The 18,993-nt window shown below is 67.5% G+C and overlaps 1 protein-coding gene across 1 annotated transcript; it reads right to left on the bottom strand.

Moving 5' to 3' along the window:
• Positions 1–138: 138 nt before the first annotated feature.
• Positions 139–16,696, bottom strand: COL9A3 (collagen type IX alpha 3 chain). The gene is made up of 32 exons (XM_045980594.1): positions 16,625–16,696; positions 16,021–16,089; positions 14,832–14,867; positions 14,170–14,241; positions 13,613–13,666; positions 12,891–12,926; positions 12,632–12,655; positions 12,348–12,401; positions 11,929–11,982; positions 11,540–11,581; positions 10,454–10,510; positions 10,050–10,103; positions 9,442–9,495; positions 9,003–9,056; positions 8,699–8,752; positions 8,250–8,303; positions 7,782–7,835; positions 7,114–7,167; positions 6,972–7,025; positions 6,785–6,829; positions 6,637–6,690; positions 6,503–6,556; positions 6,001–6,054; positions 5,809–5,880; positions 4,766–4,801; positions 4,284–4,328; positions 3,577–3,609; positions 3,305–3,451; positions 3,115–3,169; positions 2,533–2,715; positions 1,389–1,466; positions 139–555 (listed from the first exon to the last, which is right to left on the bottom strand). The coding sequence occupies exons 1-32, from the start codon at positions 16,694–16,696 to the stop codon at positions 365–367; spliced, it is 2,049 nt and encodes a 682-aa protein (XP_045836550.1). The 3' UTR covers positions 139–364.
• Between the last annotated feature and the right edge of the window lie 2,297 nt (positions 16,697–18,993).

Below are 18,993 nucleotides of genomic sequence, written 5' to 3'. Positions count from 1 at the left end.
CACACGAGTGTGGTGCGAACAGGCGGCCGTTCCAGGCCCCCGCGTGCGTGCGCCCCGTCCCCCTCTCGGGGCTGGGGTCCAGCTGGCGCACTCGGGCCTGTGTCTGGGGTGCGCGGTGACCGCTGACGGGCAGTTGTAAATGCGCTAGGGACGGCACCAGACAACAGGTCGATGAAGGACACTGTCAGGGACCAAGTGTCCAGTCGCTGCCGTTGAGGACACGAGGGGCAGGTCAGGAGGGCTGTGAGGGCCGTCTGGATGCCATGTGTCGCTGCCTCCCGCCCCCAGCGCGCTGCTGCTCCTCACACCCTTCCCGGGCTCCCCGTGGCGTCCGCACCGGCTTCTCGCTTCCTCCGCTTATGTTTCAGGAGCTTCTAGAACCTGACTTCTCCCCGCCGCCTCCCATCACGGCTCCTTGGCAGGCCGAGGTGTCACAGATGCCGGGGGTCCCCTGAGCACCGACAGCACCGGGGAGGCCAGGATCGCCCGGAGGGCCGGGCTCGCCGTGGGCCCCGTCTCGGCCGTCTTTGCTGACGCCAGGCACGCCCTGCGGTCCTGGAGACGCAGCAGGAAGGTGAGTGCTAGACCTAAGCCTAGAACAGCCCCGGAGCCTCCCACCCCTCGCCCCTCTGTGTGGGGCTCATTAGAGACCGTGCGGGGCGGGGGCGGGGGGAGAGCGAGGGCAGAGGACGAGGCGGGGAGGAGGTGGGGCCTGAGGCCTGTCCCCAGCTGCGGCTCGGACTGAGCAGGGCTACCGGGGAGCGGAGGGAAGAGAGCCAAGCCGGGGATGGGGCTGCGGGGCTGCCTGGTGAGCGGGGACAGGTGACCGTGAGCATGGCCTGCGCGGGAGCCCCGCGGGGCACCCACCTTGGGGATGGGCCCCCTGGCAGGTGGAGCAGGGTGGGGCAGCTGGGGGAGGGTGTGGAGCAGGGGTGCGGCCTCAAGGGCCAGCAGAGGAGAGGCCTTCTGGGCTCTCAGGGAGGACTGGAACGTGGTCTCCGCCCGGCCCGCAGCGTGGGGGCGTGTGGAAGGCTGCGCGAGGGGACTCGTGTTCCTGTGAGGCCGGCCCGGGCTGCACCGTGGGGCCGGGGGGCTCCTCATTGGACACTAAACACTCAGGATACATGTGGGCCAACTCGGAGTGAATTCTGGAAGGTCACTGACCTAGACGCCTGCCTGCTCTCACCGAGTGGAAACTAACCGGCTCTGCGTGACGAGACCCTCCCGGACCCGGTACTGCCCGAGCCCGGACGGGTCGGTCCGATGGTTCCTGACCATCTGAGACAGCTTCACCCAGAGAAGGACGACGTGACACACGTTCCCCGCCCAGACGCAACCCCGGGTCAAGTCCAAACGCCCTGGGGAAGCTGCCGGGGACGGGCACCCACCTTGCAGCCCCTGGTCCCCAGCCGGCCCGTCCAGACCCGCGCCCGCCGCACCTTTGTCTCCTCTGTCTCCCGGAGCCCCTGTCGGAAAGCACCAGACACGTGAGGACCCGGCTGGGGTTCGAGGAGGGACCCGCCAGCGTGTCACCCGCCTTGTGACGGGGCAGAGCTCCACCTGGTGAGTGTTCTCCTGAAGCGAAAACACTCTGAGAGAAGGAGCCCGACCCCGGGGAGGGAGGGTGACGGAGGCCCGTCCGGAATGGTGTTGGTAACCGGCCGGAAGGCCTTCAGATCCCTGCTTGGAGCAACCGGCTCAGCCTTCTGCTGGATGACAGCAAGGCCTCGCGCCCCGAGCCGGTGCTGGGGACACTCAGAGCCCACAGCCATCCCCGCCGCCGCGCGAAGCCGGGTGACCGTGACCTCGGGACCGACACCGCGTTTGTCTCCAGGGCAGAAACTGTTCAGCCTTGGAGTTTCTCGAATACAAGGGCAGCGGCCCCGCTCATTCTGGAAGAGCCGGACTTGCGGTAAACTTTGTCTCACCGATGAGGAGAGGAAATCTAAGTTTCTCTCAGGAACGGCTTTCTTATGCTGTTTCTAGAAACAGAACTCCTGCATCAGTAAGCCGGCATGGACTGGAACGCCGAGCTCGAAGTCCAGAACTGGGCCAGGAAGCCCGGCGGCGGGACGCGGGCAGGACACGGTGCACACTCGGACAGGAGTGGGTGTTAAAGGCCGTTTCGGAAAAGCCCAGTGTCCACGAGTTCCCAGTCGTGTCACCCACGAGGCCCAGTCCATGGGCCCGAGCATCCCGCGGCTGCGGCTCAGCGGGGACCTGGACGGACCCTGTCAGCAACGGGGCCCAGCCATGAGGCCATCTGGTTTCTCAGTTGTACTCCCCAACGCTTAAGAGGGAGTTTTGTGTGATTATTGCCTTTTCCAACAGAAACGTTCGCATGTGTCAGTTTCTCAGGGGCGGATGCGGTTAAGCGCGAACGGGCTCCGGCTTGTTCGTCCCTAGGCTTGTTCGTCCCTAAGCTTTTCATCTAGCCCCCGCCCCCGACCGCTGTTCTGGTGGTGTCCGTGGGGCCCACGGCGTGAAGAAGGGGTTAACCGGGCCTTACAGAGGTCAGCGCGGCCCACTCACCTCTGGGCCCCGGGTCTCCCAGCTCTCCGGTGGGACCGCGGTATCCAGGGGGCCCTCGGGCACCAGGGTGGCCGATGGAGCCCGGGGGTCCTGGGGGACCTGGGGGCCCAGCCGGACCGGGCCGGCCTGCGGATCCGGGCGCCAAAGGCTTCCTCAGGTGGGCGGCTAACTGCGCGATTTGTTCTTTTGGAAAAACAAAGACGCGAGCGCTTACTCGAGCCGGACTAGCGAAGGCCTCCGCCGTGGTGGAAGAGACCAGCCGCCCCTGACTCTTTCGGGGCACAGCCCTGATACCGCTCCGTCTCCCCCGCGTGCCCAGGAGGTGCTCATTTTGGGGGAGCCCCTTACAAATCCCGTGGCGCGGTGGCCAAGAGCTGGCCGCCTCGTCCGTAAAGGCTGGAAGCGCAGGTCTCTGTCCCTGCTGACAGCGTCCCCGACATCTAGACCCGACCCCCATGCCCCTGCCTGCGCTGAAGCCTGGGGGGAGGGAGCCCCCGCCGGCGCAGATGGAGACTAGCCCCCCGCCCCCAGGCAGGGGAGAGGTGGAGGGGGCCGGGGTGCGCAGGGGTGGAGGTCACTCACCGCCCAGCATCCCTCCGCACAGCTCCCGGATGTGCTGTTCGCTGGCTTCTCGCCCCTGAAATGCACCCCGTCAGTGCGGCAGCAGAGTGGGGGCAGGCCGGCTCCCTTAGACGCGGCCCCCGCCCCACATCAGTCTTGGCAAAGTGACCGAGGACGGCAGACACCACCCTCAACAGAGGGAAAGACGTACCGGGACTCCGGGCTTCCCCGTGATGCCAGGCACGCCCTGTACCCCCGGGAAGCCCACGGGGCCAGGCGGGCCTGGGAGGCCGTCGACGCCGCTGGTGCCGTTGGGACCCTGCATGCCCTTTGGGCCCAGCTCCCCTCGACTGCCGGCCTAGAGGGACACAGGACGAGGCCGGTCCACGCACACAGCGGCCAGCAGCTGCCGCCCCCCACCCCCGCAGGCCGGCCCGGAGTCTCCTGCGGACTTTGTTGCTGGACCAGCTGGCGGCCACTTACCTCTCCTTTGGGCCCAACCGCACCACCGGGACCCTGCAAGAGAGCGGTTGTCCGCGCGCTGCTAGCCGGCGTGCGTCCGCTTCCGAAGCACCGCGGTAGTGCGCAGGCGCGGGGGCAGGTGGGGAACCGCCAAGGAACCACCCTCGGGGCTGCCTTGGGACATCAAGCGGCGACTTCCTTTCACCCTCCTGAGAGGTTCTCCTCTCGCTGGGATTGTGTTCTACGCACGGACGTTTTTGTGACTTATTTTCCTAACGAGTGTTTGCAGCAGCCGCTCAGCACGTCTTGTTACATGCGTTTCCTTTGTTCCCTGTCTTCAACTCGCTCTAGTAACGGGCGGCTGAACCTCTCTGTGCCTACAGCCCCCTTCCCCAGCCGCGTCCTCTGGAAGCTTCCCAGCCGCACGTGCGTAGGGTCGTGGTCCCCGCCTGAGGGGCTCCCAGCAGGCAGGCACGACTGCCCCATCAGGTTGACAGGGCTGGGGGCCGGGGCCGGCTGGTCAGACTTGTCCAGGAATTCGGCAGAAGGACCCAGGCATGTGCGCACGTGCAGCCGAGCTTGTCCTGGCTACAGCCACGGGGCCGTGCCCTCCGCGTCCCTGGGGCTCCCCACGCTTCCCGGAGCTGCAGACTGGACGCCCACCCCACAAATGGGACTAATTTATTCTCAGCTGTTGACAAAAGCGAGGCCGATTTAATCCCACTCACCAGCTCTCCTTTGTCCCCAGGAAGGCCATCGGAACCTGCGACACCCTGAAACCACATGCCCCAAGGTCAGAGAGTGGCTTTCCAAGCTCGGGCGCCGGTCCCCAAGCCCTAGGCCCAGGGTGGGGACGCCGGCTGACTGCACAGACCAGCAGGACACACTGACCCTCTCTCGCCAAGCCGCATCTCAAGGGACTGCGGCTTACTCCGGGCTCTCAACCAGTACAAAGAGGAGCCTCCGGAGCTCACAGGTCCGGCCCCCGAGCCTTTCCCGAGAGAATGCGACTTCTACAGACGGGCCTGGGGCCCAGACTCCACCCTCCCTCACAAGGCCGCATTCCCAGAAGGTCAGCGGGAACACACCCTCCCTGTGATCGGCGGCTGGGTGTCCAGAGCGGTGCCCTCTGCTCAGAGAGCATGAGGGAGAGCAGGTAATGGAGGGAGGGAAAAAGAAGAAGGGACCTGACTCCTGGGCGCCTACTCACCTGGTCTCCCTTAGGGCCGGCAGCTCCTCCTGGGCCCTGGCACAGAGAAGGTCAGTGTTAGAGGGAGTTCGGGGATCCCTGAGGCGGCCCCCTCCAAGCTGCGGAGCACAGCGGGGCTGGGAAAGCAGGCCCTCCCCGGGCGCGTTCCCTGTCCGTGGCAGTGTTCTGCGCATGCCCGTCTCTGGAATCTTCCTGAAAAACCGCCATGGGGGCCCCAGAGCGTCGCACCCATGGTGCCGTGACTGTGTCACAGGCCTCCTCAAATCTGGCGTCGCTCCCAGTACCACGGGCCGCGCGGGTCGTTGCCCGCATGGAATGCTGGGTCACAGCGCCCAGAGCTCATGCTCGTCACCTTCCCAGAGGACCCTGAGACAAGGCACAGGTTTGGAGGAACCACCAGGACCGCCCAGAAAACAGGGAAATAAAAACTGTTCCCCTTGCTCCAACAGCAGCAGTGAGCACTTGCCCAAGGGGCAGAGATGTGTCCGCCCCAGCAACGCTGGGGGCCGGGGGCAGCGAGGGGCGGGGGTTCGAGCACAGCCGGTGGGCACAGCCCCCGGGGAGGCCCCGGCCCAGTTGGCGGCCCCTGATGCCTGGGATTTCCTGCCTGGAGGCTGATGAAGGGCCCCGTCCAGCCACAGGCCCGTGGTTTCCGTGCCCCCGCCCCTGCCTCCCCCTGCAGCTCCTTGGCCTCCCACCTGCGGTGAAGTCCGGCGGCCAGCTGGCCATCGTGGGACCCTGAGCACGCATCTGAGGAGGGCTCCGGGCTGCCCTGACCGTCCCCAGATGACGGGGACCCTAAGCAAACGTCCCGACGGGCGCGAGGCCCCCCAGGATGGTCAGAAGCAGTGAGGCCTCCCGGTGCCTAGAGCTGGGGCTTCGCTCACCAAACGTGCGACAAGCCATCCTCGAAAACCCAAAACATGAAGCCCTGGGCCTCCCCTGGGCTCCGCGGGGCCCGCCAGCAGTGGGCAGGCCCACCGCGTGGGTCCTCGGGATGGAGAACGGGCCGGGGATCCCCCCAGCAGAGAAGAGCCACTCACCCGGTCACCCGTGCCACCTCGGAGGCCCTGGGGGCCCGGCAGGCCAGGGTCGCCCACGCTGCCCTTCTGGCCCTACAGACAAGGACCCAGCCCATCAGCACCCGCAGAGGAGCCTGGCGGGGACACCGCCCCTCACCCAGCAGGCTCCCCTGGGCTCACTGGGCACAAAGCCTGGCCTCAACCCTCACCCACCTGGAAGCCTCGGATACCAGCGGCTCCGGGAGGGCCTTGTGGGCCCAGAGCCCCCTGAAGGAGAAAAGGAAGGCATGAGTCCCGCTCTGCTTGCCCCGGGGACGCTGGGCATCAGGCCCAGGGGCTGTGGACACACGTGGGACCCTGGTGGGGGGGGGCAGTTGGGGTTGTAGAGCTTGGCCTTCCCCTCAGCTGCCACACCTCAGTCTGGGGAGGCGGGCAGCCGCAAGCAGGGCCGCGGGGCCGGCGTCCTCATGGTCCCCCGTCCACCTCTGGAGGGGGTGGGAGGTGAGGGCAGACCTCGGCCAGGTGTGGCGACTTAGTCCCTCGGCACAGAGGTCTCCAGCACGGACCAGCTGGGCTTGGCCCTCACCGTCTTTCGGCTTTCACCGGGTCAGCCCGTGGGTGCACCCAAGAGGCCTCCCCCGCCTGCACAGAAACCCGGTCACATGGTGATGCTTCCGCGCCCGTCCCCTGGGTCACCCTGCGTCCCCTCACTCACCGCCGAGCCCCTGTGGCCGGCTTCCCCGCGTTCCCCAGGCACGCCGACGTCTCCCTGGACAAGAAGGGGAGCGCCTGTGTCGGCGGAATCCGCGGACTTGCGGGGTGGGGGGCGGGGAAGGTCGGAAGACTTACTGGCATGCCAGGCTCTCCCGAGGGGCCAGCCTCTCCCAGCTCTCCAGCTTGGCCCTGCACAGGACGGGAGAGCGCTCAGTGCCCGCTGGCCCTGCCATCCCGGCCCGGGGCTGCCCCGCCCACCCACCAGGACAAAGAAGTCACATACCAGTTCTCCCTTCTCGCCCTTGGACCCTGCTCGTCCGGGGAGGCCCTGCACGGGTCAGAGGTCAGGGCTGCCGAGCCCGCAGCAGAGCACCCCAAAGAGGGCAGGTTCCCCCGCACCAGTCCCCGCTCGGGGACCCAGGGGAGAGGACCCCCACCCCAGGAACATCGAAGGAAGCCCGTGCTCTCACCGGCAGCCCGTTGGGACCCTTCTCTCCTGGGGCACCATTGCGACCCGCCTCTCCCTGCAGGAGATCGGGGACAGGCTGCTGAGGCCCAGGAAGCTGAACTCCCGCAGACCCCCGCCCCGCAGGCCACCGGCCCGACACCAACCTTCTCACCGTCGAGTCCCGGCACACCATCCCGGCCATCCTTGCCTGGCACACCCTGGGGACGGGGGCGGGGTGAGGCCTGGTGTGCCCCTCGTCCACCTCCTCCCTGGTCCCCGCACTGTGTCAGCAGACCCCAGGCCGCCCCACTCCACGCGGTGATGTGGGCAGCCCTCAGACTGCAGCCGAGGGCCACTGGTGCATGGCAAGGGGCCAAGGACAGTGTAAAGGGCCCCAGACGCTGCCCCCCACATCCCCGCAGAGACACTCCCCCACGGCCTCGGTCCCAGGTGATGGAACAGGCTTGGGAGCCAGGAGGAGAGCACACAGCCTCCCTCATGTGCCCTCCGTTCGTCCTGCTTTCCCAGAGGAGGCCGAAGGAGACCCCAGCGGGCCTGTCCTCAGGGGCTGGGGTGGGAGGGGGCAGGAGGGGGTTCGGATCTGGGCTGAGCACCCCAGGACCCTCAGAACCTCCTGGTTCCAGGCCCTGGATGGCACGAGGCACACAAGACCCTCCACCTGCCCCCCAACACCACAAAGACGCCAGGGGTGCCCCGTCGTCGAAGGAGAGGGGTTCCCTAGGGGATGGGGTGGGGACGGTCGGGGCAGCAACGCCGTGCCCCGCGCAGGGACCCAGCCTCTGCCAGTGCGGGCGCGGCCGTGGGTACTCACCGGCTCTCCACCCGGGCCCGCTACCCCAGGGACGCCTTTGGGACCAGGCCTGCCCTAAAAGACACACAATTGGCTGCATTTTGGGGGGAGCCTGAGAAAGCTCCTCCTGGGTGCTGCCCCTCGATCCCAGGCAGGCTTGTGTCGGGGACCATGGATTCCAGGGGCCTGCGTGCTCAGGGCTGGGGGACAGCCCCGTGGCCTGTCCCGACACTAGGGGAAAGGCTTATGGACGCAGGACCCAGCTTCGCATCCCGTGTTCATGTCAGCCGCCAGACACGAGCTCGTTAGAGGCCCCTGGAGAACTGCCCGGGACCCCGCAGGCCAGGCCGAGGTGTTATCCAGTGATGAGCCCCCCCGGGAAAGGGCAGGCCCCCCACCCTGGCACGTGACATCTGGGTGTCCTCCCCCACCCCCCTAGATCAGGTTCTTTGGAGGAAGGACCCAGAGAAGCTAGGTTATCTTACTTACAAGGTCACCCTTGGGGCCACGGAAACCCTCAGGGCCCCTCTCGCCTCTGTCACCCTGAAACGACAGGGGCGGGGGGGGACAGAAAGTTAACAGCTCTGCAGGTTGGAGAGCTGCACCGCGGGGAGACGGACCAGGCTGGGCCCAGAGTGGTCAGAGGTGCAGGACCGATGCTGCCCTAGACCACGGGGGCCAGAGGGCTGACCGCATCCCGTGCGTGTCCAGACAGAAGGATCCCGACTCTTCCGGCAAACTCAACCCGCCCCCCAGGGGTGCCCACTGCCACCTGCTCAGGTGTGCCCGGGGGCTACGGGCCCACGAGAGGACTCGGTCCTGGGAAGGGCCAGCCCAGCACAGCCCAGTGGGACTGGGGGAGGCACCAGACTGCGGAGGCGGCGGCGGCGACGGGACAGAGAGCCTTGGCTGCCCTCCGCCCCCAGATGCACACGTACCGCTCTCCCCGGGGCTCCTGGGATCCCTGGCGGCCCTCGGAATCCAATGGGACCCTGTGAGGGAGAGTGGGGTATCTGGGCTTCTTGTCCAAAGCCTAGCCAGTGTCCCTCTGCGGACCTGGCTCCATCCAGAAAGATCTCGGCTCCAGCAGCCCCAACCAGATGGCCCCCAGCAGGCGCCTCCCCACTGGCCACCCAGAGGCCCAACCCTCCCCCTCCCCCATCTTCCAGGGCCTCCCCCAGCACCCCCCTCCTGAAGGTGGCCTCACAACGGCCTGGGCTGATCTGAGATGGCCGGACTTACCCGATCCCCTGGGGGTCCGGCCGGCCCTGGCAGGCCCTGACGTCCCCGAGGTCCCTGCAGGGAGAGAGCTGGGAAGGCGGGGCTTGGCCAGCAGCCTCTGCCCCCACCCCCAGACTGCAAACCCCCTGGGAGCCACGGAGAGCCCTACAGTCTTCCCAGGAGCACCTGACCTCAGCCAGGCCCTGCAGGGGGCGGGCGAGGGGGAGGAGGAGGGGCCACAGGCCCTGGAAGGGGGACGGGGAGGGGGATGGGGCCACACATCAGGGGAGATGGAGCCACAGGCCCTGGGGTGAGGGCCTGGGACTCGCAGCCTGGCAGACGCTGGACCCCGGCCGGTTCCCTGCACAGGCATCTGGCGGACCGTCCCCTGCAGCCCTAGGCAGTCCAGGGGGCTCCCATCCCACTTCCTCACCCCTGTCCAGCCCCTCCCCCTCCTCACCTGCTGTCCCACAGTGCCCGGGTTGCCAGCAGGCCCAGGGGGGCCAGGATCACCCTGCAGCGGAGGTAAAGGGCTATGAGTGGGGTCAGCCTAGGCTCTTGCGGCACCTCTCCGAGCCCACGGCGCCCCCCCGAGCCCACGCCGTGCGGCCCATCGCCCCACTCGCAGCCTCCTGAGGCTCCTGACCCTGCGCCAGAGAGGCCCCCAGGCTTTCCCGGACACCCCTGCCCGGCTGGCGGGGGCCCTTCTGCCGCCCATGCAGTGGCCTCACTGGCTCGAGATGCCTCGCCGGAGCCTGCGGGTGAGGACAAACACATCCTGCACGGAGCGGCCGCAGGGGCGGGGCCTCCAGGACACACTGCATCCACCTGGGGAGCGGGCGCCTGAGCTCAGGGAACCATGTGAGACCCGGCAGGCGGGGGTGTGTCCGGGCACCCCGGCCCGCCTCACCCACCCGGGCTCTGACCAGCCGCACCCCACACAGGCCTCGCGCACGGTGCACCCCAGAGGCAGCCGGCGCTCCCTCGCGCACTGCCACCACCCGTGGGAACCCCCGGACTCCCGAGCACCCTTCCCTCCAGCCACCACCCTCCAGGGCCCTCATTCACCTTCTCGCCATCCTTGCCGACCTCTCCTTGCTCCCCTTTGTAGCCGGTGGGCCCCTGAAAGCCAGCGGTAGGCGGCAAGTCACAGCCCACCCCCGGCGGCCCTGAACAGGAGGCTGCACAGCCGCCAGTCCAGGCGGGCAAACTGAGGCCTGGTCAAGAGGGGCAGGGCTTCCCAGTCCTGGCGGCCACGCCAGTGCCCACCGGTTACCACTGTGGAACGGGGGGTGCAGACAGAGCGAGGCCCCAGGCTGGGCCCGAAGTCAGCCCTCCTTTCCTTTTGGAAGGACTTTCTGGACCCTTGTGTCCCCCCAAGTCCCCTAGGGATCTCGAGGCCCACATTGGACCAGCCTGCTTCCTCCTGTGGGGCGTGGAAGGGGCTCAGTCACCCTGCAGCCGCTGCTCACCTTGAACCCTGGCATTCCTGGGGGGCCGGGGGGGCCGGGAGGGCAGATAGCTGGGCACTGTTGGAAGACAGAGCAGTCAGAGCCCTGGTCCAGACAGCCCCGGACCCGGCCGAGTTCAGCTCCCAGGGGCCCTCGGAGGGGCTGTTCCACCAAGCGAAGGGGACCACAGGCCACACCAGGGCCTCCTGGGACCCAAGACAGGGTCTCATTCAGTGTGGATGCGGGGTGCAGGGAGGCCTGCCCGGAGCCGGCCCTCGGCAGCCTGGACCCTCGCGGCCTCCTGCTCAGAGCCGCCCCTCCTTTCTCAGGGGTCATCTGGCCACCGTGGCTATCAGCTTCACAAAGGGGCCTGAGTCCCGTGCTCCCTGCGGCCAATTTCAGGCCAGGCTTCTCCTCCGTGCACAGGTGTCCTGCAGGCGCAGATGGGATGTCCACACCCAGGGGCATGGTGAAGCCCCGGGACGGCACGGGATTTTCTAGATCATTCCACAGCTGACCCGGCACAGACCCGGTGCCGTCCATCTCTGCCCTTGCTGCTCCTGCCAGGCCCTTCCCCGAATTCTGGACAATCTCCCTCTGGGACACCAGCTGGTCGAGTACTCTGGACCCTTCAGGAGCACAAGACTGCTGCACGCCAGCCAGACGCTGACCCGTCCACCAACAGCCACGCGCCATGGAGAAGGACCCGGAGCCACCCCGGACGTGCTTCTCTGCTTCTGGGAGTGGCACACCTCCGAGACGGAGAGAAAAGGGAGTCTCGGACACTAGCCCAGAGGCGTCTGTGCTGGGGACGCCCTGTGTCCGCGCCAGCCGGGGTGGCAGGCACTGGCCACGTGTGGCTAGGCACTCCCGACGTGGCCGCACCACAGAGGCCCAGGCCCATTTACAATCCCGTCCCTCTCAGCCCGGGTTCGTGCACCAGCCTGCGGCCAGGCTGCAGGGAGGCTGTGCCCAGAGCCGGCGCCGCCTGCGCAGGCCGCACCCCTGCCCTCCTCTGGGTGGGGAACAGGCCACTCTCCGCACGGGTCCCCAAGGCGGTGGGGTGGGGCACCCCAGCCCCCTTCACAGATGGCTGCGAGCGCCTACCTGAAGGTCGGTGGCGCCTTCGGGGAGGACCCCCGGGTGACCCTGGAACACAAAGACAGCTGACTTTGAAGCTGCCCCCCCCCCAGCCCCTACAGGCCTGCCAGGGGGCTCAGGCCCTGCCTCTCCCACAGTGGCCGGTGCTGGGCACTAACAAGGACAGATACCAGCTGCCTTTGGGGTGGAACAGTCACCAGGCCCAGGCGCTGCCCATCCCCGTGTCAGCTGACCCAGCCGCCACCGCAGCCCCGGGTTTCACGCACATCCAGGAAGTGGACGGGAGTTACAGGGCATGGATTTGGGGTTGAGGGCCCCGGAGGGGACAGGAAAGTCAAGCCCACCGTGCCTGGCACTTGCCCCAAGAAGCTCTGGGGCCCTTGCCCCAAACTTACGGGGGGTCCAGGAGGTCCTGGGGGGCCAGGGAGGCCGGGTAGTCCAGAGGGTCCCTGTGGAGGAGGTATGATGTCAGGTGGAGCAGGACCAGCCCCCACCGGAGGGGAGGTAACCAGCTACTTCCAGAGAGAGGCCTCCCTCCCTCCCCTGTGCCCTACGGGAACGCCCCCACTCTGCCAGCCTCCCCCCGCCCTGGCCTGGTGCCGGTGGCCCGAGGCCCAGTCTCTCCCTGTCCCCGAAGGTCAGTCAGGGCTTCTATCAGGGCTGCAGAAAAAGGAAAAGGGGGGGGGGGGGAGAAGGAGGAAGAAGTTGGGAGAGGGGGAGAGAATGGAAGGAGAAAGCGGGGTGAAGCCCTTGGCTGTTGACAGGCAGGGCCCCTGCTCTAAGCAATGGGGCAAGGTCAGGGGCAGCCACTCACCGGCGGACCCCGGAGACCTATTCCACCTGGGACGCCACTCTCTCCTGCCTCTCCCTGGTTTGGGGGGGAAGGGAGAGAGACACGGGGGTCTGCACCTGCAGAGCTCTGAGGACCCCACACAGTGCTGGTCTGCCCCCTCGGAAGGGACAGGAACCCCAGGCAGTCCGTCGGGCAGCTGCCCCTGAGGAGGACCGCCCCAGCCCTGGTTTGGGACCTGGCAGCAGCTTAGCCCTGTGTGCTGTGGGCTTGCTGGCAGGTGGGGTGCGAGGGTGGTCAGTACTCACCGGGGGTCCGGGGAGGCCTTTGCCCTGCAATGCCAAGCACTGAGTCAGAACTCGCCGGGGACAGGACGGCTTTGCCTGGCACCCCACCCCTTCCCCTAAGACAGGTGGGGTGCAGGGGGCAAGCCCTCAGGGGGTGACCCTCCCTGGGGGAGAGAAAGGGCATGACCCAGGGACAAGAGAGCTGGACACTGCCTCTCAGGGCTTCCGGAGGGCCCCCCCTCACCCTGGTCAGTCCTGCTGCAGCGTAAGTGATACTTACCCCCAGCCCGGGAGGCCCCGGGGGTCCCAGACTTCCCTGTAGAAGGAAACCAGGGTGTCAGGAGCACGCTGGGCCCAGGCTCCCAGGTCTCCGACAGCACAGCTGTTCCCCTCCCCCACTCGGAAGGGGGGTCTCCATTTTACAGAAGACGGAGGCCCAGGGGGAACCCCGGATGCCCCAGGGGCCCGGGACAGGTCTTTTGTCAACAATCGTGCTGAGGAAAGTGCAGAAGGCTGGAAGGGGACGCGGAAAGCGCATAGGTAGGCCAGCCAACAAGAAGGCCCAGCCCCAGGGCTCCCGGAGCCCCCACTGGAGGGCCCCACGCCCGGTTCTGGTTACCGAGGAAGCCCGGGGACCCCGGGGAGCCCATGCCTCCTGCTCCTCTGCATCCAGAAGACACGGTCCTGGCCCTGGAGACCCCCTCCCTCCCCATGTCCCTGCCCCCCTGGGGCTTCCTCCAGAAAGCCTGCAGCTGACCCCCCCACCCCTCTTCCCAGGAAGCCGCCACCTGGAAGGCTGGGTCACCCCCCCTCCCCGACCCGGTATGAACCTGAGGACACCCGGGACAGAGGCAGTGTGGGCCTTGGTGGGCTGGTGCCTCACCACCCTGTGCCCACTTCGGCACCCTCTGCCTCCCTGCAGACACGGGGCCCAGCGGCACCGCCAACGGGGGGCTTCCCCCACCCCGCAAACGGAACCCACCCTCCCCGGGCAGCACTGACCCGCTCTCCAGGCGCGCCCTTGGGGCCGGGTGGTCCATCCTGGCCTGTCAGGCCCTGAAGGGAGAGGCAGAGGGAGGGCTCGAGGGGCCACGCGGGGAGGACAGTCCCCACAGAGGGCACTTTCCGAACAAAAATGGGTTCAGAGGCTGAGAAGGGCCCAGCGTGAGGCCCCCTGGGCTCCGCCCGCCCCCGTCCACCTGGAGGGCGAGCAACTGGGGGCCCACTTCTCTGGGAGCCCCTGCTCCGCTCCCTACAAAGCCGGGGAGGCCGGCCTGGGGCCCCGAGGGCGAGGGGCGTCTGCTCCCAGACCAGCAGGAGCAGGTCGCACTTTCTCCTGGGTCGTGGCGGGCTGGGTCTCCGCCAGCCGGCGCGGAAGGGTCTGGGCTGAAGGCCAGCGGAGCCCTGCTGGGCGACCTCCGAGACCCTCGGGGACAGAGCGCGCACAGCTGGAGGCCGGCAATTAAACTCGGCCCCCGGACCCAACCCTCCAGGTCCAGGCCCGGGGCGGGGGACCGCAGAAGGGGCTCTCGGGAGGGGAGCGGGGGCAGCACACTCACGTCCACGCCAGACAGTCCCGGCAGCCCGGCCTCTCCTGGCTTCCCCGGCTTCCCTGGGGCCCCTTTCGGTCCCTGGAGGGGGGGCGGGCGCGCAGGGGAGTGAGAGCAGGCCCCGCCCAGAGCCGGGGCCTTCGCCAATCAGAGAAGCGCCTTCCGGCTGGGGCCCCGCCCAGCAGCTAGAGATTGGCTCCCGTCCCCCAGAGGCCCGCCCCCCCGCTCTCCGGCGACTGCCTCGCGGGCCCCCGCCGCCCGCCCTCCCCAGCTGCCCCCACCCGCCCCTCGCCCTGGGGCACGTTGGCCAGGATGCTCCGCCGGCCAGCTGCTTTGACGCCCCAGCGAAGGGCCGGTGGGTCCCTCTGTGGGACGGCCCGTGTGCCCAGGACCCTCAGCCCCCAAGCCCGAACAGCTCTGGGGAAGCTCGCGGTGGGACCTGGCCTGCCCGGCCGAGGACAGCTTCCAAGCCGGTCCAAGCCGGACCCTGCATCCAGAGACCCGCCGAATCCCACACACCCCCTCCCACGCGCTTCCTGGCCAGGCCCCTGCTCTGGGCCCTCGGAGAGCCCCGCCCCCCGGCAGGTAACGGGGCCAGGGGTGGCGGAAGGGGTGTCAATGACCCCTCTGTTCCAGGTCCACCCCTCCCCCCACCGGCGCTGGACACTCACCGGGGACCCAGGCAGACCGGGAGGCCCAACTTCTCCCTGCAGAAGGGAAGACGCCCGCATGTGAGCACTGTCTCCTGATGACCCGGGCCTCGAGGCCCCCGGAGATGACGTGGGAGCACCCCACCTCATGCACATCTGGGGGGCACGTCCCCTCTGGGGTCAGGCTAGAGGTGGGGGCTGGGGAGGCAGAGATGGACCCCCGGGACGCCGCCCCTAGAGGCCCACAGGCCTTCGAGCAGGGTTCTGAGGGCAGAGGAACAGGTCCCGCAGCCCCCACCCGCACCCACCAGCCTGAGAAGCTTCGGAAGGTGGGCTGTGGGCACTGAGAGGTCTCCTGCTCCTGCCTGATGAGGGGCGGCAGCCCCCCAAGACTCTCAGAGGCCCAAGGCGGCCCCGCAGCCCCCTCCCACCCATGACCAGTCGACACTGTAACGTTTTTAAGGGGAGCCCATCCCGGAAGGAAAGACTCAACTTGACTCCCATCAGCCTGGGAGTCCTGCGGGGCGGGGGCCCAGCCCTAGTGGGAGGGGCGTGGGGGCCAGCCGTGAGCTATCCCCAGCCCTCCCTGCTTCCACCCTGCAGGACTGTCGCTGAGCACCCTGTGGGTCCGGGTCCACCAGGGTGGGGGTGGGTAGGAGACTCGGGGCCATCCAGGGCGTGGGGGGCTCAGAGAGGCTGAGGACGGGGTGGGGGGGTTGGGGTTGCTCCCGTATACATTACGAGTGAGGAGACGCCAGGAGCGGACCCCTACCTTTCGCGGAGGTGGCTGGAGTGGGGGTTCAGCCCAGATAGTCCGGGGACACCCACGGAGGACGCCATCTCTGGGGCAGAGCCAGCTCCCAACCCAGCCCCCTGCAGAGCTGGCTCCAGCCCCTAGCGGCCCTCCAAGACCCGCCCAGAGGGGCAGGCCCTGCACTGCCACTGCCATGGCCCCTCTGGGGACCCGGAGACACACCTCAGTACCCACAGTTCCGGTGCGAAGACTACCACGCAGCACCTCTCCCTGCTCTGGGGACATAATCCCGGTGGGGCAAACCCTGAGCACGAGCCACCCACACCCCTTCCCCACTCTGTCCCAGCCCTGGAAAGTGGGGCTTGGTTTTGTCCCCATCAGGTCTGGGGGCTCAGGGAAGTTGGGGCTGGACTAGAACCCACCGAACCCTCCTGCCCCCTCCCTCTCCCAACTCACATCAATGCCATCTTTGCCTGGCTTTCCAGGTGGCCCTTGGGGGCCAGGGGGTCCTTGAGGTCCCACTTTCTGAAATGGAGAAACGTTGTTATGCAGCTGTGCCCTCCCCATCTCCTGCGGTGCAGGTCCCACCGGCCGGCCTCAGGTTGGCCCAACAGTGTTCCCTCTTCCTGGGTCAGGAGCGGCGCTGGGGCCTGGCTCCGGGGGCCCCCCTGAGCCAAGCCTGCCTTGGAGACCCCCCAAAGCCTCGGGCCGGCAGGATCTGTGGCCTTCATCTTCAGACCAGGAGGGGCTGGCCACTGCCCCACGGGAGCCTCAGGGAACAAAGGCGACATTGTGCCTCTCTGGTGGCGGTGGCCGATCCGGCCAGGCGAGGACAGGGCACCGTCCTGGGCTCGTCTCTGAGGTGTCTCGGTGTCCATGGGGGCCAGGGTGGCCATGGGCTTCAGGGCTGCGCCGGGTCTCTAGGCGTCCTCGAGTTCCAGGCTCATTCGCTGGCCCAGGGTGGTCTCGGGGCCGGACTGCTCCATGCCCCATCTCAGCCCCCCTCCCCAGGCCCCGATCTCCAGTGCGAGCCTGGCGCACCTCTCCAGCCCGCGCTCACCTGTGCCGCGCTCCCGGTGGCGGCCAGGAGCTGCCAGAGCAGGAGCAGGACCAGCGTGGTGGCTCCGGCCATGGCTGCGCTCGCGCTCTGAGCGGCGCCGGAGGTGGCGGCAGGGACTCGGAGCGGCGGGCGGGGCGGGCGGCGGGCCGGACGCCAGTTCCCGCCCCGCCGGCCAGGCACAAGCCCCCCATTCAGCAGGGCCCACCTGGGGCTTCCGCACCGCCCCACACCTCCCCGCCACGCCGGCCAGGGATAAGAAAGAAACCCAGTGGCATTTTTTTGGCTGGCCTCTGAGTTAAATTTATCCCCGGAGTGGTGAGTTACACACATACACCTTTTAGCCAGAAAGAAAGACGCTCTTTTCTCCGCCTGCTCCTCCGCTGGGGTATGGAGAGGGCAACAATCCCACATTGAAGGGCTCCTCTGGAGAGGGGGCAGCTTCAGCCCTAGAAACAGAGTGACCTCCGCAGGGTCCTGAGTGGGATTGAGGCTGCCCGAGACCCAGGAAGACCCCCAGAGAGAGGGAGCATCCCTGTGCAGGGGGCCAGACCAGGCCCACTACAGCTCTCGTCCTGGTACCCGGTCCAGCCGTGGGCAGAAGCCTCAGGCCAGGCTTGCAAGGCTGGGAACACCTCCTATTCCCAGGGTCCCTACCCTGAAGCTTAACCATCCGGAGTGCTCCAATCATGGCATCCATCACCGGCAAAAGTCAGACTCTTACCCGGCCCTCCCCACCACAAGAGAGAGCCAAGTGGCGGTGCCGGCAGAGGACGGGAGCGGCGCTGGGACCACGCGGCCTGAGCAGAGCTGCTACTGAACACGACCTCTGAGGCTGGTGTGGCTGTTCCTGTTTTTCCCAGTCTCGGGCAGCTCAGGGTCGCTGGGTTTAGGCAAACTCTGCTCCACCCTGGGAAGGCACAGGAGCAGCAGGGTGCGGGGCAGCACCGGGGGCCAGGAGCCTCCATGCCCACCCCAGAGGACTCCCACAAATCCAGGTCACCTCCGGGCCCACCGAACTGGCAGGATCTCAGCCCCGCCCACAGCCGAGTCTCGGAATGTTTAGAATTCCCCGGGAGACGCTGCTTTGGGGTTTACGGTCACCGTGTGAACGTCGTGTTCCTCTTTCACTAGTCAAGTGCATCAGCGAGAGGTACGGATTCGGATCTGTACCTGGATGGCGGAGAGGCTCACCAGCGCGGGCCCGGCTGTGGACGACTCCACTCCCGTGGGTGCGAACCCGGGACTTGTGCGGGGCGTCAGCTCACAAGGGACCAGCGGGTGGAAGAGGAAAGGGAGAGTGCAGGGAAGCAAACAGATTCGGGTCAGCTCACCGCTTGGGTGCAGGCTGCTCACTCCGTCACCTGGGGGTGTGTGAATTCTGTCAAGGAAGGAAGAGAAGCTCGAAAGCTCTCGCCCTCCAGCAGAGCTCAGGTCATCCTAGGACATCCTCAGACGCCGCAGCCATCCACCCCCCCACAAGCCCACAGGCTGGGGAGCAAGACTTCCTCCCCACCAGTCCCCCCTCAGTCCCTCCTCCCTGCCCCCCCTCCTGGATCAGACTCAGAGAAAGTCCAGCTCGGTCAAGGGGTCAAGGGAGTGAGCTGGAGCCTGAAGTCTGGCTCCAGCCTTCACCCCAAACCGGTCCCTGGCTCCACACAGCCCCTCTCCCTGGGGAGCTGCCCCTGCCTGGAAGCTGAGCCCCAGTGGGCTCGAGTGGGTCACGACCTCACACCTGGCACCCCCAGGCAGAACCAAAGCATCACCCCTGTTTCAGGCCATCACTCTCCGTGAAGTCTGGGGGGCAGGCGGGCCAGAGCTGCCTGCCAGTCTCTAGGTCCACTGCTGAGCACAGGCACACTCCCCTAGGGTTGTTCCAATGGGATTTTCCTCCCACCCTGGGTTCAAGCTTCTCCATCGAACCACTAGGGGCTCGGTGTGTGTGTGGGGGGGCTGCTAAGGACTCAGTGTCGGATGACCCCCCTCATCTTTGTGACGTCGTCGCCCCTCCGTGGTAGAAATTCCATCCCTGAGCCAAACTGAGTTCAGGCACCAAGGGACCATCCCTTCCCACAGACCGGAGGGGGCAGGAGAGCGTCGGCAGCACAGGACACAGCCTGCCCCAGCTCCAGCACCGGGAACGTTAACTCAGGGGCTGGCCCTCCCCCAAGATGACTGCCAGTCTGCCGACCTCTCCCACCGGGACAGGAGCTAACGGTTCACGGAGCCCAAATCACAGCCGGTGACTCAGAGCAGACTGGGCCCCTCCCCTCCTAGAAGAGCTGTGACTCCCGTCACCTCAGTGATTCAAAGGCCAGCGTGCAGCCCTCTGCAGGGCTCTCGCCCTGTTGGTGCTGATGGAGAAATTCCAG

The sequence above is a fragment of the Meles meles genome, chromosome 16 (assembly GCF_922984935.1).
Source record: "Meles meles chromosome 16, mMelMel3.1 paternal haplotype, whole genome shotgun sequence".
Lineage (NCBI taxonomy): Eukaryota > Metazoa > Chordata > Mammalia > Carnivora > Mustelidae > Meles > Meles meles.
The sequence above is the reverse complement of the archived record's forward strand: the minus strand, read 5'-3'. Positions and strand labels throughout refer to the sequence as shown.